Source organism: Pelodiscus sinensis, chromosome 1 (assembly GCF_049634645.1).
Source record: "Pelodiscus sinensis isolate JC-2024 chromosome 1, ASM4963464v1, whole genome shotgun sequence".
In the NCBI taxonomy this organism is placed as follows: Eukaryota; Metazoa; Chordata; order Testudines; family Trionychidae; genus Pelodiscus; species Pelodiscus sinensis.
In genome coordinates, this window is record NC_134711.1 from 307,673,607 (window position 1) to 307,695,589 (window position 21,983).

General features: G+C 53.6%; 1 protein-coding gene across 1 annotated transcript; it reads left to right on the top strand.

The window, feature by feature from the left end:
- The first annotated feature begins 1,082 nt into the window (after positions 1-1,082).
- LOC142826556 (uncharacterized) lies at positions 1,083-2,172 on the top strand. Its single transcript, XM_075919380.1, has 2 exons — positions 1,083-1,477; positions 1,673-2,172. The coding sequence occupies exons 1-2, from the start codon at positions 1,132-1,134 to the stop codon at positions 2,122-2,124; spliced, it is 798 nt and encodes a 265-aa protein (XP_075775495.1). The 5' UTR covers positions 1,083-1,131; the 3' UTR covers positions 2,125-2,172.
- Positions 2,173-21,983: the final 19,811 nt, after the last annotated feature.

Here is a 21,983-nt window from a genome sequence, read left to right on the forward strand (position 1 = left end):
AAAATAAGCCCTCTGATATTTCAAATTCAATTCGAAATAGCAGTTGGCCTGTGTAGACGCTAGTACAGTTATTTCAAAATAACGGCTGTTATTTCAAAGTAAGTTTGCTGTGTAGACATACCCATAGACATTCCCTGGTGTTAGATGACGTACATAGATGTAGGGAGAGAGAGGCTGTGCTCTGAGGAGTTTAGAATATAAATAGCAAAACACACCAAAGATGGAAATGTTATTTTTGTTGTTTTGCCGATGGGGAAATGAGGATGTTAAATGATTTGCCTCATGTCATGTAGGAAATTTATGGCAGAGCCAGACTTTAAACCTGAGTCTGTATCTTGGGCCTTGATTACAGAATCCCTCCCTTCTCCCCCTTTAGAAGAACAGTGTGATGGATCTGCTAAGCAGAAGCCTATGTTGGGTTGCCAACCCTTCTGGAGTCTCCAGGAATTAAAGATTAGTCTTTAATTAAACATTAAGTGATGAAACCTCCAGGAATATGTTCAACCACAACTGGCAACCCTAAGCCTATAACTCTGGCACTTTCTCAAGGTTCTTAGCGCTATGGGTGACTTTGTTCCATCTTTGCCTCTGAGAGATTTACTGGTGCTAAACTGAGTGACAGCTCCAAGTAGAAGGAAGGACCTTCCTCACTCAGGAAGGGTATGTCTACACTAGAAAGTTAGTTCGAACTAACGGACGTTAGTTCGAACTAACTTTCCTATGCGCTACACTAGCGCTCCGTTAGTTCGAACTTAATTCGAACTAACGGAGCGCTTAGTTCGAACTAGGTAAACCTCATTTTACGAGGACTAACGCCTAGTTCGAACTAGCTAGTTCGAACTAAGGGCTGTGTAGCCCTTTAGTTCGAACTAGTGGGAGGCTAAGGCTTCCCAGGTTTTCCTGGTGGCCACTCTGGCCAACACCAGGGAAACTCTATTGCCCCCCTCCCGGCCCCGGAGCCCTTAAAGGGCCACGGGCTGGCTACTCACTTTGTGCCAGTTGCAAGGCTGCCAGCACCCGTGCCTGCACAGCCTGCACCTGCCACAGGATGAGCCAGCCATCCGAGGGCTCCCAGCCTCAAATGTCCACGATCTCCGCACTAGCCACCGGAACGCGGCCGTCTATGGACGCATGGCTGCCAGCCTGGCCGCCAGGGGCCACCAGCGCAGCCGGGAGCAGGTGCGCTGCAAGATTAAAGACTTGCGGCAGTCCTACTCCCGGGCCTGCCTGCCAGAGGCTGACCCGGAGGCCTGCCCCCACTTCCATGCCCTGGACCGCATCCTGGGGCCTCATGCCGTCCCTGCCCCCCGGGACGTGATTGACCCCGGGGCAGAGGGACCGCTCCTGGACACCGAGGAGGAGGAAGAGGGCTCTGAGAGCCAGGAGCCTGCCGCCAGCCTTCCCAGGACCCGGGACCCCCGAGGCACCCCACAGAGCCGCTCGCCTGCATCATCAGAGGCCGGGGAGGCGTCCACCTGTGAGTACCCTCGTGTTCCCCTTATGTGTACGGGGGGCTGGGGCGAGAGGGAGCCCCGGGACCGTGCGCCTGGGCCTTGCCCACTACGGAGCAGCAGCTGGGGATCCTGCAGGGGCCCTGGCCTTGCAGAGGGGAGCTGGGTTTCACACACCTGGGCCCCTGGGGTAATTGACCGCTGGTCTTCTTGCACCACAGCTGCAGCACCGGGGACTGCAGGGCGCACCACACCGCCTGCAGCAGCCGCCCGCGCCCGGGCAAGCAGGACAGCCAGGAACCAGGAGGACTACCAGAGGCGGCATCTCCGGTTCCTAGACCGACAGCTCCGTCTCCAGGACCACTGGGTCCAGGAGGACCTCAGGCTGCGCCAGAGGAGTCTGGAGGCCCTGGAGGAGCAGGGCCGTGCCCTGCGAGGCCACCTCCAGAGCCTGCTAGACCGCTTTCCATTTCCTCCTCCCCCTGCTCCCCCTCTTGCTCCCCCTCTTGCTCCCCCTGCTCCTCCTGTTCCTCCTGCTTCCGCTCCTGCTTCTGCTCCTGCTTCCTCCACACCCCCTGTCCTCTCTGCCCCCCCCTCCACAACCATTCCCCACCGACGCCCCCGGACCCGCAGTGTGGCGAGACGGGAGAGGCACCCAGACTCCCACCCCTGAGCTTTCCTTTCCCTTCCTCCCTTCCCTCCCCTCCCCTTCCACCTCCCTCATCCCAGGTTTCCCCCTCCCTTCTCCCACCTTCATTCCTCCCTCCCCCACCCCAGTTCTCTGAAATAAACAGACGTTTTTGTTTGAAAAACAGGTGTCTTTATTGTACAGTAGATAGGGAGGGGAAAGGGGAAGGGGGGGGGGTAGGGTGGAAGAAGGCCCCGGTGGGGCATGCAGGGAGAGGTCAGTCCTCCTCCTCCTCCACCTGGAAGCTCTCCCGCAGGGCTTCCCGGATCCGGATGGCCCCCCGCTGGGCTTCCCGGACGGCGGTGGTGCGGGGCTGACCGTAGTGTCCAGCCATGCGGTCAGCCTCAGCCATCCAGGCTGGCAAGAAAGCCTCCCCCTTCCGCTCACACAAATTGTGGAGCACACAACATGCCGCCACCACGGGAGGGATGTTGTGCTCGGCCAGGTCCAGACGGGTGAGGAGGCATCGAAAGCGGGCTTTCAGTCGCCCGAAGGCCCCCTCCACCACGATGCGGGCCCTGCTCAGCCTGTTATTGAAGGCCTGGCGGGAGGGATTGAGGTGCCCCGTGTAGGGCTTCATGAGCCAGGGCTGCAGTGGGTAGGCGGCATCCCCCACCAGGCAGACGGGCATGTCCACGTCCCCGACCCTGATGTGGCGGTCGGGGAGGAAGGTCCCGTCCTGCAGCCGCTGGCACACGGAGGAGTTCCGGTACACCCGGGCGTCGTGTGCTTTGCCAGACCAGCCCACATTTATGTCCGTGAACTGTCCCCGGTGGTCACACACGGCCTGCAGGATGACGGAGAAGTACCCCTTGCGGTTCACGTACCGGGACGCCTGGTGTTCCGGGGCACGGATGGGGATGTGCGTCCCGTCGATGGCCCCCCCGCAGTTGGGGAAGCCGAGGGCGCCGAATCCCCGGATGACGGTATCCGGGTCGGCGAGGCGGACCACCCTGCGGAGCAGCACCCGGTTGATGGCCTTGACCACCTGCGGAGAGAGACACAGCAAAGCGCCAATCAGTGGGGCGCCCGGGTGGCTGGGATCGTGCGTGCCCTGGCAGTGCCCCGCGCCCCACTCCCGGTAGCAACCCCCCTGGCGGCGTGTAGTACGGCCGGGACAGCCCGACCCCTCCGGTGCGGGGCGCCTTCGCCTCCTCCCGCCCCCCCCTTTGTCCCTGGGGCCGCCCATCCCCTCCTCGCAGCCCCCCTCCCCCCCGGCTCGGTGGCCGACGAGCGCCGTACCTGCATGAGCACTGCTCCGACAGTGGATCTCCCCACGCCGAACTGGTTCCCGACGGATCGGTAGCTGTCCGGCGTGGAGAGCTTCCAGAGGGCGATGGCCACCCGCTTCTGGAGGGGGATGGCGGGCCTCATGCGAGTGTCCCTTCTTTGCAGGGCAGGGGCGAGCCACTCGCAGAGCTCCAGGAAGGTGTCCCTCCTCATCCTAAAGTTCTGGGTCCACTGTCGGTCGTCCCAGCGCTCCAGGACGATGCGGTCCCACCAGTCGCTGCTGGTGTCCAGACGCCAGATGCGGCGGGGCACGCCGGTGCCGGGGCGCCGCCGCGGCTCCTCCACGGCCCCCAGGGCGGCCAGGCGGAGAGGCAGGGGGCTGACGTTCCCCAGGTGGTGCCAGGCAGCCTCGAGCCATTGCTGGCAGGCTTGCAGTAGCAAGTCCAGAACGTGCACCAGAAGGTGCAGGGCGAGCCGTGGCTCCATGTTGCCACCTGCGGCAGTCCCCCCCGAAGGGAAGCACCGACACAGACGGGCACAGAGACCGACGCTTTGCTGTCCCTCGGCGAGGTTGGCAAGCAAGCAGGAAAAGCTGAGAACCGGCTGTCCAGGGAGGGTCCCTTTAAGCACGAGCCTCAGATAGCCTCAGACAGCAGCCACACAAAGCAACTGCTGACCTGATGCCCTGCCAGAACCGGTTTCAGCTGCCCTTAAATGCCCCCCTGCGTCCAATCAGTGTGGACGCGCTAGTTCGAACTAGCAAAACGCTAGTTCGAACTAGTTTTTAGTTCTAGATGCGCTAGTTCGAACTAGCTTAGTTCGAATTAACTAATTCGAACTAAGTTAGTTCGAACTAGCGCTGTAGTGTAGACGTACCCGAAATGACTGGGCTCCTCTGATATTTCCCATCAATCCTCTGCCCACAGCTAGCAGCTGAAGAGAAACTGGATGCAGAGAGCAATCCCCAGGAACAGTATACAGAGTATACAGAGCCATGTCCTGAGCCAGCCATGATTGCTGGCCAGCATAACTGGGTATAGGTCTAAGTGAAATTATAGAGGATCAGCAATGGCTTGGGAGGAGCCAGTGCAGAGAGATTCTAATGAGAGATACTAACAGAGCTTGGCTTGGAAACCCGCAAGGTCATATATGCCTAACTATGATTGACTGGAAAGGGCACCAAACCTATAGAGCCCTCACTCTCATTTGGACTGCCCTGGGTCCCTAACAAGAGCTCCTATTACTCACTTTGAACTGTAACAGTTTAAGACTCTGTACCAAAAGTATTTGAACCTCTCCTCTTTCCTGACAGCCCTAGTAAAATGCCCTTTCATTTAGCCATTGTGTCTGATTCTGCATTGGACACAGCAAGGCTAGTTCTTAAAATGTCTAGCTGCACAAGTGCCTAAATGATTGTGTAGCTCAGAATGCAATTACATTACATTAGCACGTAGCATGCCCAGGAATCATCAAATGGATATTATTTTTCTGTGATAGAATTTTATTAGTTAAGCCAGTTGCTCTCACTGGTCTTTTTATCTTGCTCTCCCTGCTCATGTAGAACTTGTTCTTATTCATAGTCTACCACAGAGTTGTAGACGTTTGAGAATGGAAAACAGCTCAACATAGGGTATGTCTACACTACCAAGTTAGTTCGAACTAACGGACGTTAGTTCAAACTAACTTTCATAGGCGCTACACTAGCGCTCCGTTAGTTCGAATTTAATTCAAACTAACGGAGCGCTTAGTTCGAACTAGGTAAACCTCATTCCACGAGGATTAAGCCTAGTTTGAACTTACTAGACCCTTAATTCGAACTAGTGGGAGGCCAGCCCTTCCCAGCTTTACCTTGTGGCCACTCTGGCCAGCACCAGGGAAACTCTACTGCCCCCCTCCCGGCCCCGGAGCCCTTAAAGGGACACGGGCTGGCCACGGGGTTTGTGCCAGTTGCAAGGCTGCCAGCACCCGTGCCAGCACACCCAGCAGCTGACACCCCATGAGCCAGCCACCCGATGCCACCCAGCCCTCCCCCTCTTCCCGGGACCCTGCCCGGGGCCACAAGAGGTGGGCGTCCGCGTGGTCTAGTGTGGAGATCGTGGACCTCATTGAGGTTTGGAGGGAAGCCTCCAATGTCCACCATCTCCGCACTAGCCACAGGAACGTGGCAGTGTATGGCCGCATGGCTGCCAGCCTGGCCGCCAGGGGCCACCAGCGCAGCCGGGAGCAGGTGCGCTGTAAAATTAAGGACTTGCGGCAGTCCTACTCCCGGGCCTGACTGCCAGGGGCTGACCCGGAGGCGTGCCCCCACTTCCAGGCTCTGGACCGCATCCTGGGGGCTCATGCCGTCCCTGCCCCCCGGGAGGTGATAGACCCCGGGGCAGAGGGACCGCTCCCAGACACGGAGGAGGAGGAGAAGGAGGAGGGCTCCGAGAGCCAGGAGCCTGCCGGCAGCCAGCCGAGGACCCTGGACCCCCGAGGCACCCCACAGAGCCGCTCGCCTGTGTCGTCCGAGGCCGGGGAGGCGTCCACATGTGAGTACCATCGTGTTCCCCTTATGTGTACGGGGGGCTGGGGCAAGAGGGAGCCCAGGGACCATGCGCCTGGGCCTTGCCCACCACGGAGCAGCAGCTGGGGATCCTGCAGGGGCCCTGGCCTTGCAGAGGGGAGCTGGGTTTCACACACCTGGGCCCCTGGGGTAATTGACCGCTGTTCTTGTTTCACCAGAGCTGCAGCACCTGGGACTGCAGGGCGCACCACCCCGCTGCAGCAGCCGCCCGCACCCGGGCCAGCAGGAGAGCCAGGAACCAAGAGGACTACCAGAGACGGCACGTCCGGTTCCTGGAGCACCAGCTCCGCATCCAGGACCACTGGATCCAGGAGGACCTGAGGCTGCGCCAGAGGAGCTTGGAGGCACTTGAGGAGCAGGGCCGTGCCCTGTGAGGCCACCTCCAGAGCCTGCTCGACCGCTTCCCAATTCCTCTTGCTCCGGCTCCTGCTCCTGCTCCTGCTCCCTCTGCTCCCCCTCCTGCTCCCCCTGCTCCCCCTCCTTCTCCCCCTGCTCCCGCTCCTGCTTCCTCCACACCCCCCATCCCTCCTGACCCACCCTCCACAACCATTCCCCACCAACGACCCCGGACCCGCAGTATTGCGAGACAGGAGAGGCAGCTGGACTCCCACCCCTGAGCTTTCCTTTCCCTTCCTCCCTTCCCTCCCCTTCCAGCTCCCTCATCCCAGGTTTCCTCCTCCCCTCTCCCACCTTCATTCATCCCTTCCCTCCACCCCAGTTATGTTAAATAAAAAGATGTTTTTGTTTGAAAAACAGGTGTCTTTATTTGACAGTAGGTAGGGAGGGGAAAGGGGAAGGGGGATAGGGTGGAAGAAGGCCCCAGTGGGGCATGCAAGGGAGAGGTCAGTCCTCCTCCTCCACCAGGAAGCTCTCCCGCAGGGCTTCCCGGATCCAGACGGCCCCCTGCTGGGCTGACCGTAGTGGCCAGCCATGCGGTCAGCCTCAGCTATCCAGGCTGGCAGGAAAGCTTCCCCCTTTCTCTCACATAAATTGTGGAGCACACAACATGCTGCCACCACGGGAGGGATGTTGTGCTCGGCCAGGTCCAGACGGGTGAGGAGGCATCGAAAGCGGGCTTTCAGTCGCCCGAAGGCCCCTTCCACCACGGTGTGGGCCCTGGTCAGCCTGGCATTGAAGGCCTGGCGGGAGGGATTGAGGTGCCCCGTTTAGGGCTTCATCAGCCACAGCTGCAGTGGGTAGGCGGCATCCCCCACCAGGCAGACGGGCATGTCCACGTCCCCGACCCTGATGTGGCGGTCAGGGAAGAAGGTCCCGTCCTGCAGCTGCTGGCACATGGAGGAGTTGCGGTACACCCGGGCGTCGTGTGCTTTGCTGGACCAGCCCACATTAATGTCCGTGAACTGTCCCTGGTGGTCACGCACGGCCTGCAGGAGGATGGAGAAGTACCCCTTGCGGTTCACGTAACGGGACGCCTGGTGTTCCGGGGCACGGATGGGGATGTGCATCCCGTCGATGGCCCCCCGCAGCTGGGGAAGCCGAGGGCGCCGAATCCCTGGATGACGGCGTCCGGGTCGGCGAGGCGGACCACCCTGCGGAGCAGCACCCGGTTGATGGCCTTGACCACCTGTGGAGAGAGACACAGCAAAGCGCCAATCAGTGGGGCGCCCGGGTGGCTGGGAGCATTCGTGCTCTGGCAGTGCCCTGCACCCCACTCCCGGAAACAACCCCCCCGGGCGGCGTGTAGTACAGCCGGGACAGACTGACCCCTCCGGTGCGGGGCGCTTTCGCCTCCTCCCACCCCCCCTTTGTTCCTGGGGTGGCCCATCCCCTCCTTGCAACCCCTTTTCTCCCCGGCGCAGTGGCCGACAAGTGCCATACCTGCATGAGCACGGTGGATCTCCCCACGCCGAACTGGTTCCTGACGGATCGGTAGCTGTCCGGCGTGGAGAGCTTCCAGAGGGCGATGGCCACCCGCTTCTGGAGGGGGATGGTGGGCCTCATGCGAGTGTCCCTTCTGCGCAGAGCAGGGGCGAGCCACTCGCAGAGCTCCAGGAAGGTGTCCCTCCTCATCCTAAAGTTCTGGGTCCACTGTCGGTCGTCCCAGCACTCCAGGACGATGCGGTCCCACCAGTCGGTGCTGGTGTCCAGACGCCAGATGCGGCGGGGCACGCCGGTGCCGGGGCGCCGCCGCGGCTCCTCCACGGCCCCCAGGGCGGCCAGGCGGAGAGGCAGGGGGCTGACGTTCCCCAGGTGGTGCCAGGCAGCCTCGAGCCATTGCTGGCAGGCTTGCAGTAGCAAGTCCAGAACGTGCACCAGAAGGTGCAGGGCGAGCCGTGGCTCCATGTTGCCACCTGCGGCAGTCCCCCCCGAAGGGAAGCACCGACACAGACGGGCACAGAGACCGACGCTTTGCTGTCCCTCGGCGAGGTTGGCAAGCAAGCAGGAAAAGCTGAGAACCGGCTGTCCAGGGAGGGTCCCTTTAAGCACGAGCCTCAGATAGCCTCAGACAGCAGCCACACAAAGCAACTGCTGACCTGATGCCCTGCCAGAACCGGTTTCAGCTGCCCTTAAATGCCCCCCTGCGTCCAATCAGTGTGGACGCGCTAGTTCGAACTAGCAAAACGCTAGTTCGAACTAGTTTTTAGTTCTAGATGCGCTAGTTCGAACTAGCTTAGTTCGAATTAACTAATTCGAACTAAGTTAGTTCGAACTAGCGCTGTAGTGTAGACGTACCCGAAATGACTGGGCTCCTCTGATATTTCCCATCAATCCTCTGCCCACAGCTAGCAGCTGAAGAGAAACTGGATGCAGAGAGCAATCCCCAGGAACAGTATACAGAGTATACAGAGCCATGTCCTGAGCCAGCCATGATTGCTGGCCAGCATAACTGGGTATAGGTCTAAGTGAAATTATAGAGGATCAGCAATGGCTTGGGAGGAGCCAGTGCAGAGAGATTCTAATGAGAGATACTAAGGGTACGTCTACACTACAGCGCTAGTTCGAACTAACTTAGTTCGAATTAGTTAATTCGAACTAAGCTAGTTCGAACTAACGCATCTAGAACTAAAAACTAGTTCGAACTAGCGTTTTGCTAGTTCGAACTAGTAAGTCCACATTGAGTGGACTCTGGACAGGGCTTAAGGATGGCCGGAAGCAGTGCCGGCAGGGCATAAAAGGAGGACTTAGAGCATGGAGATGCTGTCTCAGGCTAGCCGAGGGCTGCGCTTAAAGGGTCCCGACCCCCACCCCGGACACACAGTTCTAAGGGGTGCCCCGCTTGCAAAGAAGTTCTGGCTTGGAGTGCCCTGAGTGCCCACACTGGGCACATCACACCACTCGGCCATCAGCCCGGCTGCACTTGCCGCAGGCTGCCATCTGGGGAGAGGGAGTAATTGGGGGGCTGCAGGAGAGCTTCCACCCCCAGAAGCCCGCAGAGCCAGCCCAGTCCTCCCCATCGGGGGCTCGTACCCCATTCCTCCCTCACCTCCTTCCACTTACCCTTCCCTAGCCCCCCTTCTTATTGATGTACAAAATAAAGATAACGTTTCTTCCAACATTGACTCTGTCTTTATTGAACAAAACTGGGGGGGACTGGGAAAAGGAGGTGGGAGAGGGGAAGAGAAAGGCTGGGAGAGGGGAGGGCAACTAACATGATCAGGGGTTGGGAACAGGTCCCAGATGAAGAAAGGCTACAGAGACTGGGACTGTTCAGCTTAGAAAAGAGGAGACGGAGAGGGGACAGGATAGAGGTCTCTAAAAGAAGGGGTTGGGTGGAGAGGGTGCATTCAGAAAAGTTCTTCCTGAGTTCCCATAAAGAAGGACTAGAGGACACCAAAGGAAAGGAATGGGTAGCAGGCTTGAAACTAGTAAGAGAAAGTTGTTGTTCTTGACAAAGCAAATAGTTAACCTGTGGAACTCCTTGCTGCAGGAGGCTGTGAAGGCTACAACTAGAACAGAGTTTAAAGGGAAGTGAGATCAAGTCATGGAGGTTGGGGCCATGGAGTCCTATTAGCCAGAGGGTAGGAGTGGTGTCCCTGCCCAAAGTTTGTGGAAGGCTGGAGAGGGATGGCACGAGACAAATGGCTTGGTCATTGTCTTCGGTCCATCCCCTCCAGGGTCCCTAGGGTTGGCCGCTGTTGGCAGACAGGCTACTGGGCTAGATGGACCTTTGGTCTGACCCAGGACGGCCATTGTAAGCTCAGGGCTCAGTGTCGGGGGTCTCAGTGGACCCCCTTGATTTTCATGCACACCTGGTCCTGGGTGGCCAGGCTGGCAGCTCTCCTGCCCTAGACGGCCACTTTCCTGTGCCTAGTGCGGAGATCGTGGACGAGGTCCACGATGTCCGCACTAGCCCAGGAAGGTGCCCGCCTCTTGCGGTCCAGGGCAAACTCCCGGGAGCCGCCAGCCTGGTCCCGGCAAGAGGGGGTGGGCTGGGGGGCATCGGGTGGGTGGCTCTGTGCCGTGCCAGGTGCAGGGTCTGCTAGCTGGGTGCTGGCAGGCTTGCACCTGGCACGGGCACCGTAGCCAGCCCGTGCCCCTTTAAGGGGTCCGGGGCCGGGAGGGGGGCATAGAGTTTCCCTGGTGTTGGCCAGAGTGGCCACCAGGGAAACCTGGGGAGGGCTAGCCTCCCACTAGTTCGAACTAAAGGGCTACACAGCCCTTAGTTCGAACTAGCTAGTTCGAACTAGGCGTTAGTCCTCGTAAAATGAGGTTTACCTAGTTCGAACTAAGCGCTCCGCTAGTTCGATTCAAATTCGAACTAGCGGAGCGCTAGTGTAGCACCTATTAAAGTTAGTTCGAACTAACGTCCGTTAGTTCGAACTAACTTTGTAGTGTAGACATACCCTAACAGAGCTTGGCTTGGAAACCCGCAAGGTCATATATGCCTAACTATGATTGACTGGAAAGGGCACCAAACCTATAGAGCCCTCACTCTCATTTGGACTGCCCTGGGTCCCTAACAAGAGCTCCTATTACTCACTTTGAACTGTAACAGTTTAAGACTCTGTACCAAAAGTATTTGAACCTCTCCTCTTTCCTGACAGCCCTAGTAAAATGCCCTTTCATTTAGCCATTGTGTCTGATTCTGCATTGGACACAGCAAGGCTAGTTCTTAAAATGTCTAGCTGCACAAGTGCCTAAATGATTGTGTAGCTCAGAATGCAATTACATTACATTAGCACGTAGCATGCCCAGGAATCATCAAATGGATATTATTTTTCTGTGATAGAATTTTATTAGTTAAGCCAGTTGCTCTCACTGGTCTTTTTATCTTGCTCTCCCTGCTCATGTAGAACTTGTTCTTATTCATAGTCTACCACAGAGTTGTAGACGTTTGAGAATGGAAAACAGCTCAACATAGGGTATGTCTACACTACCAAGTTAGTTCGAACTAACGGACGTTAGTTCAAACTAACTTTCATAGGCGCTACACTAGCGCTCCGTTAGTTCGAATTTAATTCAAACTAACGGAGCGCTTAGTTCGAACTAGGTAAACCTCATTCCACGAGGATTAAGCCTAGTTTGAACTTACTAGACCCTTAATTCGAACTAGTGGGAGGCCAGCCCTTCCCAGCTTTACCTTGTGGCCACTCTGGCCAGCACCAGGGAAACTCTACTGCCCCCCTCCCGGCCCCGGAGCCCTTAAAGGGACACGGGCTGGCCACGGGGTTTGTGCCAGTTGCAAGGCTGCCAGCACCCGTGCCAGCACACCCAGCAGCTGACACCCCATGAGCCAGCCACCCGATGCCACCCAGCCCTCCCCCTCTTCCCGGGACCCTGCCCGGGGCCACAAGAGGTGGGCGTCCGCGTGGTCTAGTGTGGAGATCGTGGACCTCATTGAGGTTTGGAGGGAAGCCTCCAATGTCCACCATCTCCGCACTAGCCACAGGAACGTGGCAGTGTATGGCCGCATGGCTGCCAGCCTGGCCGCCAGGGGCCACCAGCGCAGCCGGGAGCAGGTGCGCTGTAAAATTAAGGACTTGCGGCAGTCCTACTCCCGGGCCTGTTACCAAATTTGCCCAATACTCTGGGGTATGCTCATTTATCAGGGTTATCCTTATGGGACTGGGGGAAGGTTAACAGTTCTATCAGTGTGTTGTTGGTGCTTACTTGGGCTCTCATATGGAGCTGAATTCTCCCTGCTGCCAATTCCCCCTCCCACTGGAGCTCTCCTGCAGGAACTAGGTTCCTCAGGATGGGGTTCTTCCCACCTTAGCAACACACACAGACACTCACACCCACTAACAGAGCACGTCTGAGAGGACTGGGTACTCAGCACTCACAAGCTGACCCCCTCATATGTCCCTGGACTCAGCTGGCTGGGTTTCACAGCAATGCCACACTGCACCCTCATGTGCCTTTGGACTCCGTGGGCTGGATTAAACAGCACTTTAAGCTGCCATCCTCATAAGCCCCCAGGTTCAGCACCCCTTATCCCCACTTTCACACCACAGTCATTCACAGGTAAACCACACGATGAGCAAACCCCACAGGATTTTGGGCACTACAGGGATCTTTTGCTTGGGTACAAGAAGCGTTGTTGCAGAGCGAATGGGGAAGCCAAAACAACACCCCTTAAGGAAGAGTGAGCAAAAGAGAAAGAAAGAGAGAGAAGCAACCAGCTTAACAATGAAAGTGATTTATTTCTGAGTAGTGAATAGATATCAAACAGTTACAATATTAAATCTAACAATTACAATATTAAATCTAAATTGAAGCTGCTTACAAATGTTAGGTAACCATATAACAGTTTACACAGGGCAGGGTCAGGAGGCTATGCTTAGAGAGATAGTTGAGAGAGAGAAAGAGAAAGAGAGAGAGAGAGAGAGACCTCACCACTCCACGGAGCTTGCACTGATCGGGGTTCCCAGATGATGATGGTAGCCGGGGGTCCAGAGGGCAGGAGAAAAGCAGGACAGAGCCCCCAGCACGATCAGACAGGAGATGAAGAAGTCTCAATGGAACTGATGCAGTTTAAGTCCAGGTATCAGAACAGTTTTCTTGGGGCAAGGATAGGAGTTTTATAGAGATAGTTCAAAGAGAAAGAGGAGAGACAATAGAGACTGATCACCCCTGGTTATGGGTGATGTTCCTTGAACGAGCTCACAATGCAACTTGGCAGTTTCAGTATTTTAGATGTCAATAGGATCGTTACTAGAATTGGTCTGATAATGACTAATTTGGGTGTGAGCAGGACTAGGTTCATTAGCATCTGGAGCAGGGATTTCCCATCAGGCAGTGCTTCTCTGCTTTCGGTGTCCCATAGTTCAGTGCGGTTCCTGCCTTGGAAGAGCTGCTCTCCATTCTGTATGCTAATGAGATGTCCCTCTGTTCCATCCTTAATGTAAATGAGGCTGGGGTGTTTCCTTAATTGTATCACCCTTGTCTGAAGCAGTTTAGGTGTGTCTTCCCTGGCCTTTTCTTTGCTTTGTCTTTGATTCTAGCAGAGGCCTGAGGGAGGGGAATGGTTTTCCATGAGTGCCACTCCCTGACTCCCCAAGAGCACAAGGCTGACAGGTGACCATGTTCTGGTTCCCCAATAATCACAGAGCTGGTGGGTAACAAGTCCCCCCGTTGATGGGGTGCTTGCGCTGAGCAAGTATCCCCATCACATCCTTAGTCCATGATAGTGAGTTTGGTCTTCAATCCATTGTAGCCGTCGCATCAGTCGTTGGATCCAGCAAACCAGTAGAATCAGACCAATTACTAGTATAATTTGGAAACCCATGATCACCACAAGGGGGTAAAGCATAATATTTAAAAGACCAGTTGCACTGGGGCTCCACCCAAGCAATGTCTCCCACCAGGAGTGATGGCCTGTGTCTGCAACTGTAGCTGCTAGCCTAGAGATCTCTTGGTTATAGTGCCGAATCTCAAGTTTACCCTTTTCTCCCAGAGTTTGGAGCTTCTGAAGCTCAAGTTGTAAGGAGGGATGATTTAATAGTACCTTAATAACATTGAGACCCATTCCCAGTGCAATGGGAGAGATCTCCTTGTATAACTCAGGGTAGGCTTTGAGATGCTGTACAGTCCATATAGGCACAGTAAACTTGCTATCGCAGCTAACAATTGTGGTTACATCTAACAATTGTGGTTATATCACAGAAATGGTGATTAATGTAAGGCACCATGAGTTGGATCCAATGTCCATTAATTAATACAATAGTACAATAATTACAAAAGTAATTAGTACAGTCTTGTTTTTACACGCACACATGCTTTAACAATAGACAATAACAAACCCATCTTTCTAGATAACATCAAAGGAACAGTGAGATTTTATTTCCCAGTTGTGGGAAGAAACAATCATGTTCCTCCAATGCTTGGTCTCCACAATCCCGTTTGGGGGACCTTGCTGAATCAGGTCATGCCCCGCTACAGTCCAGTTCAGTGGTTCCCAGTTTACAAGGAACCATGTGATATTCTTGCTGATGGGTGTGATTAGAGACAGCTGCAGCATGGCTAGTACCCAAACTTCTGAAGAAACCAGGATTATTCAGTACCTTTCACCACCTGGAAGGCTGTCATTAGTGGCATCAGATGGTAGGTGTCCCTTTCGAGACCACAACGGCTTACAGAGTAAGGGGATGGAGTCCGGTGTGGTCTTAGTTTCATAGCAAAACTTGAGTGACTTTCCGGTGGCAACCTGTGTACAATTGGCCATACTTTCCCAGGAGTACCCTGAGGAGTTGCCAATAGCATGGACTTGATAGTGACACTGCGGGGCCAGGGGGGTTGCTCCATTTCAGCAGGCAGGCACCTCCATAGATTCAGGGGGATCACAGGTCCAGCATAGAGCTTGGGTAGCATCAGACTCCAGATACTTAGGGCCAGCAGAGTGCTGGGGCAACAGTGGGCTGTCATGGCTCTTGTTCAGGATCTGTGAAAGGGCAGAAAAGAGAAAACAAACTCCACACTCCCCCCGTATATACGGGGAGAATCGGGAATTATTATTACAGAGTGAACATGAAATAGTGGCCTATATAAGAATGGCCATAATAAGTCCAGTACTTCTTTGGCCTGTTCCTGCTTCAGCATCAGGGTAGGCACTGACAAGCCTAGCTGACATGTATTTTGTTTTGTTTTTTTTAACAGCCCCAAGCTGTTCCTTCTTGCTAATCAAGAAGGGTGGCTGGCAGGATGGAGAAGTCAGTTATGCTATTTCTTGGAGGTCAGGTGGTTTCCCCTTCCACTCTTTAAGCTGTGAAGAATGAAACCATTTCCTCCAGGGTTTCCCATTTTTCCCATTCAGGATTTCTACCTGGTAAACACTGGGGCTAGCCCGATTCACAATGAAGCAGGGGCCATCCCAGGTGTGTGTCAGAGAATGCTGTTTTGCTGAAAACTTTCTGTACATTACTGGTTGGCCTAATTCCCATAATACCGGAGATTTTCCCCAGCCTAGTTTTTTGTCCATGTTTTGCTGCACTATGCCTAACTGGGTGGCCACTTGCTTGTGCAATGCAGCTAGAGTCTCTACCAAGGTTTGCACCCACTCATCTGTTACCACTTTCCCTTCCCAGGCACCAGGCAGTTCTACTCCCAACCACCAGCTTTCAGGCATGCGCATTCGCCTTCCAGTCATAACTCTGAAGGGAGTGTACCCATGAATTGCTTTTGAGCCTCTTAGAGCCATCAAAATGATTGGTAATTTTTCATCCCAATCCTTTCCTGAGCTCTTTACTTGTTTCTTTAGAGCTTCCTTTAATGTACGATTTGTTCGTTCAACTTGTCCAGAAGACTCTGGGTGTCCTGCTATGTGGAAACGTTGCTTAATGCCTAAAGCCCTACATAGCTCTTGCATAACCTCTCCCACAAAATGGGATCCTAAATCTGAATCAATTTCTCTCGGAATACCCATTCTGGAGAAAACTATATTAAAGAGCTGCTTAGCAGTGACTGCGGCAGTGTTGGTTTTAGTGGGGATGGCTTCCACCCATTTAGAGAAGGGATCTACTATTACTAGGCAGTATTTATTCCCCCTACTTGTGGTGGGTAAAGGGCCTATGTAATCTATCTGGATCCGAGACCAGGGACCTTCTATTCTTTGGTGTCCTAATGCATTTTTTTGAACCTGGCGATCGGCATTAACCATGGCACACTGCAGACAATTATCACACCACTGATCTATGTCTGTTTTCATGCCTGGCCACCATCCTGTATCCTTGACTCTATTTAAGGTATCTTGTTTTCCTTTATGTCCTTGCTCATGCACAAATTGAATCAGGTCTCCCCGTACCTGATTGGGGATTATCCAATGCCTTTCACCACCTGCATCCACTGCCCACCAGACATCTTCTACCTGCTCAATCCTGTATTTTCCTGTGTGATCTTTCCCTTTCTTGGCTAGGGACTGAATTTCTGTATCCCCATCTTGAAGGGTACCCAAGTCTAAGGTATCTATTCCTTGACCTAAAAGTTTTCCCCGAGTAGTTACTGCCTCTATTGGCTCCACCTGGTCTGTGTCTTTGTTATGGTCACTGATAGCAGCAGCTTTGGCTAAGGCATCAGCTCTGTTGTTCCAATGTGCTTCTTCTGAGTGATTTTTCTGATGTCCCTTTGTGTGAATCACCCAAGTGTCTCCAGTTCTTTCCATGTCAATTCCCTCCTGAGCACAGCATTCTACTTGTCCCTGTAGTCTGTCTACTAGCAAGGGACCATCCTGCCAAACAGGTGCTTCCTGGATTTCTCCCCCACACCCACTGAGCTGAGCCTGTTTAATGGTGGGTCTCCCTCCCGAGATCCACCGAGGACTCAGAATGTTTACTGAGGCTCCTGTGTCCACTAGCAGCTGGGCTAACGTCCCTGGATTCCCCACTGTAGCCCTTACAGTTGGTCTCCCCCACCTGTCACAATGAAGTCTTGCAATCAGCTGGGGAGGCCCACGGGGAACAGGGCACCCCTATTGATCAGCTGACTCCCTTGAAAGCCTGCACTCAGAAGAGGAGGCAGGATTCTGGTTTTGACAGGGAGTGAGTGTTGGGGACTCACTCCTCACTGGAGCAGTGGGCCGAGGTGGAGCTCCCTCCATCAACTCTGTTCTCCGTGTAACCTGAGACAAAGCATTAATTAGAGTGCTGAGGGGCTGGCGATCATATTTTCTCATGTCTTCCCCTAACTTTACTAGCTCCATCCAGATCACATTCCTAAGGGTCTCCTTGGGTCGGCGTTGCCCAATACGGTGGGAAGTAGGGGGACTACCACTGGGAGTGCGACTGGCAGAATGGGGACCATTATTTGCAAAAGTAATAGCCTGTACAGGCTCACAGTTAGTCTTTTTGCTGATCTGTTTTTTTAAAACACCAGTCTCTCTTAACAAATCTCCCACCTGTTTAATTTTTGCCACTAGCTCATTCCATGTGAGGTGTTCCAAATCCACAGCCCCCATGGTCATTTTTGTCTGGGAATTTAGACCTGCATATGTGCTCTGTACCAATTCATGTCCCTGATACTGGTAAGTGATAATTCCGTTCTCTTCTGTCTGGGGCAATGAATCAGAGAGAGCTGCCAGCATCTTTTTGCGAATTAGGTAAGCTTCAGGGGCCTCTCCAGGTTTCTGCTCTTCCAGAATATAGAGTTTTTTAAGGGAAGAAGCAGGCAGTAATATTTTGAGAGCACTTATCATCCATTCCCGGGGCCCAGGGGCAGTCCGCTCCCATGAACCTATGCCTATGTCCAGAGCATCTGCATCACCAGGAGAAGCACATAACTGAGCCAACTGGGTAAGGTCCATGCCATCAGCAGAGGGGTACATTTGCCAAATGCGAGCCATCCATGCCACAGCTGTGTCACCGTTCAGTGGTCCCAGCCTCTCAGCAATAGCCTTGGCCTGGCTAGGAGACCACCTTGTTACATCGGTGACTAGCTCTGTTGTGGGAAGGTCAGTTCCTGCAACTATGTGTTTAACTTCCCTTGTGGAAACAGGGGCAACATTGTGCCTGTGAGACCACTGGAGGTTAAATGGGGCTTGGGGTTCAGTATCAGGGAGTATTTCTATTTTTGTAGGGGGTTCCCAATCACAGTCCTCTCTTAACCTTACAGCTGCTACCACCCCCTTATGGGCACTAAGTTGGGCATGTAGTTTACTGATCTCTGCCTCACACTTCTGATGGCTGGCTGCTGCCTTAGCTGCCTTGTTTTCATCTGCTAGAAAGCGAGTTGCTGCTCGTGCTTCCTCTAACAACATTTTAGTGTGAGACAACTCTTTTCTGTACTGTTCTGCAGCCATATTGGCCTTGTCCCTTTCCTCTTGCATATTTCTAAGTAAAGTCACCATTTTAAGCTTTTCTGCTATAAATTCACATCCATCCATCTCACATTTGTCCAAACACTGTTGTAACTGCTTTTTCTCCAGCTCCAGTTCCTGCCTTCCCTTTACCATTTCAGCCATGTCTAGACATGCATAAAACAATGCCCATGCAGCAGCTGCATCTTTTGCACTACCTCGTGGTTTAATGGTTGTGCAGTATTGTTCAAAGCTCACACTTGCTTCAAGCAGGGGATCCTCACCCTTAAAGCACCCTCTTTCCCAGGGACATTTCCCCTTCTTCATTACCCATCTCTCTAACCTATTGCTTTTCTCCTGTCTCAAGCGAGCAGTCAAAGGGGTTCTCTCAGACATCTCTACTTTCCTTATTTCACTAGTTATCTTTTACCTGCAGTCAATATAACTCTAAAACATTTACTTTCAAGCCCAATATTTAACTTTCAATTGCACAGTCCCACAATAATTCCAAGAACAATTCAGAACTTTACCACATTAATGCCTATTCGCACAGTTCTACAAAAATTCCAAGCACAATTCAGAACTGTTACCACATTAATTCCTAGTTCCAGTTCTACAAAAATTCCTAAATGCACAGTACTACAATAATTCCAAGAACAATTCAGAACTTTACCACATTAATTCCTATTCACACAGTTCTACAAAAATTCCAAGCACAATTCAGAACTGTTACCACATTAATTCCTAGTTCCAGTTCTACAAAAATTCCAAGCACAATTCAGAAACTTTACCACATTAATTCCTAAATGCACAGTTCTACAATAATTCCAAGCATAATTCAGAATCTTTACCACATTAAGTCCTATTTGCACAGCTCTGCAATAATTCTACAATAATTCCAAGCACAATTCTGACCAGTTACCACATTAATTCCAAGCACAGTTCAGCTACAATAATTCCAAGCATAGTTCAGAACTTTTTCAAGTATTCTATGTGAATAATAGAAGGAGCTCAATAAAAGGCTTAAAAAAAAAAAAAAAGATAGAAAAAAAACTGACTCAGGCCCCTGCCTCAGTTTCCCCACTCTAGAGCAACTACTCAGAACTTTACGAAGTAGTCTATAGAAATGATAGAAGCAGCTCACTAAAAGACAACAACAACAACAAAAAGGAAAGAGAAAAGAGGAAACAAAAAAAATAAAAACCTGTGCCTCAGTTTCCCCACTCTGCAGCAACTACTCAACAAGTACCCCGTGATCAGGATCACGTGCTGCCCACATTCCTCCACCAATTTGTTACCAAATTTGCCCAATACTCTGGGGTATGCTCATTTATCAGGGTTATCCTTATGGGACTGGGGGAAGGTTAACAGTTCTATCAGTGTGCTGTTGGTGCTTACTTGGGCTCTCATATGGAGCTGAATTCTCCCTGCTGCCAATTCCCCCTCCCACTGGAGCTCTCCTGCAGGAACTAGGTTCCTCAGGATGGGGTTCTTCCCACCTTAGCAACACACACAGACACTCACACCCACTAACAGAGCACGTCTGAGAGGACTGGGTACTCAGCACTCACAAGCTGACCCCCTCATATGTCCCTGGACTCAGCTGGCTGGGTTTCACAGCAATGCCACACTGCACCCTCATGTGCCTTTGGACTCCGTGGGCTGGATTAAACAGCACTTTAAGCTGCCATCCTCATAAGCCCCCAGGTTCAGCACCCCTTATCCCCACTTTCACACCACAGTCATTCACAGGTAAACCACACGATGAGCAAACCCCACAGGATTTTGGGCACTACAGGGATCTTTTGCTTGGGTACAAGAAGCGTTGTTGCAGAGCGAATGGGGAAGCCAAAACAACACCCCTTAAGGAAGAGTGAGCAAAAGAGAAAGAAAGAGAGAGAAGCAACCAGCTTAACAATGAAAGTGATTTATTTCTGAGTAGTGAATAGATATCAAACAGTTACAATATTAAATCTAACAATTACAATATTAAATCTAAATTGAAGCTGCTTACAAATGTTAGGTAACCATATAACAGTTTACACAGGGCAGGGTCAGGAGGCTATGCTTAGAGAGATAGTTGAGAGAGAGAAAGAGAAAGAGAGAGAGAGAGAGAGACCTCACCACTCCACGGAGCTTGCACTGATCGGGGTTCCCAGATGATGATGGTAGCCGGGGGTCCAGAGGGCAGGAGAAAAGCAGGACAGAGCCCCCAGCACGATCAGACAGGAGATGAAGAAGTCTCAATGGAACTGATGCAGTTTAAGTCCAGGTATCAGAACAGTTTTCTTGGGGCAAGGATAGGAGTTTTATAGAGATAGTTCAAAGAGAAAGAGGAGAGACAATAGAGACTGATCACCCCTGGTTATGGGTGATGTTCCTTGAACGAGCTCACAATGCAACTTGGCAGTTTCAGTATTTTAGATGTCAATAGGATCGTTACTAGAATTGGTCTGATAATGACTAATTTGGGTGTGAGCAGGACTAGGTTCATTAGCATCTGGAGCAGGGATTTCCCATCAGGCAGTGCTTCTCTGCTTTCGGTGTCCCATAGTTCAGTGCGGTTCCTGCCTTGGAAGAGCTGCTCTCCATTCTGTATGCTAATGAGATGTCCCTCTGTTCCATCCTTAATGTAAATGAGGCTGGGGTGTTTCCTTAATTGTATCACCCTTGTCTGAAGCAGTTTAGGTGTGTCTTCCCTGGCCTTTTCTTTGCTTTGTCTTTGATTCTAGCAGAGGCCTGAGGGAGGGGAATGGTTTTCCATGAGTGCCACTCCCTGACTCCCCAAGAGCACAAGGCTGACAGGTGACCATGTTCTGGTTCCCCAATAATCACAGAGCTGGTGGGTAACAGGCCTGACTGCCAGGGGCTGACCCGGAGGCGTGCCCCCACTTCCAGGCTCTGGACCGCATCCTGGGGGCTCATGCCGTCCCTGCCCCCCGGGAGGTGATAGACCCCGGGGCAGAGGGACCGCTCCCAGACACGGAGGAGGAGGAGAAGGAGGAGGGCTCCGAGAGCCAGGAGCCTGCCGGCAGCCAGCCCAGGACCCTGGACCCCCGAGGCACCCCACAGAGCCGCTCGCCTGTGTCGTCCGAGGCCGGGGAGGCGTCCACATGTGAGTACCATCGTGTTCCCCTTATGTGTACGGGGGGCTGGGGCAAGAGGGAGCCCAGGGACCATGCGCCTGGGCCTTGCCCACCACGGAGCAGCAGCTGGGGATCCTGCAGGGGCCCTGGCCTTGCAGAGGGGAGCTGGGTTTCACACACCTGGGCCCCTGGGGTAATTGACCGCTGTTCTTGTTTCACCAGAGCTGCAGCACCTGGGACTGCAGGGCGCACCACCCCGCTGCAGCAGCCGCCCGCACCCGGGCCAGCAGGAGAGCCAGGAACCAAGAGGACTACCAGAGACGGCACGTCCGGTTCCTGGAGCACCAGCTCCGCATCCAGGACCACTGGATCCAGGAGGACCTGAGGCTGCGCCAGAGGAGCTTGGAGGCACTTGAGGAGCAGGGCCGTGCCCTGTGAGGCCACCTCCAGAGCCTGCTCGACCGCTTCCCAATTCCTCTTGCTCCGGCTCCTGCTCCTGCTCCTGCTCCCTCTGCTCCCCCTCCTGCTCCCCCTGCTCCCCCTCCTTCTCCCCCTGCTCCCGCTCCTGCTTCCTCCACACCCCCCATCCCTCCTGACCCACCCTCCACAACCATTCCCCACCAACGACCCCGGACCCGCAGTATTGCGAGACAGGAGAGGCAGCCGGACTCCCACCCCTGAGCTTTCCTTTCCCTTCCTCCCTTCCCTCCCCTTCCAGCTCCCTCATCCCAGGTTTCCTCCTCCCCTCTCCCACCTTCATTCATCCCTTCCCTCC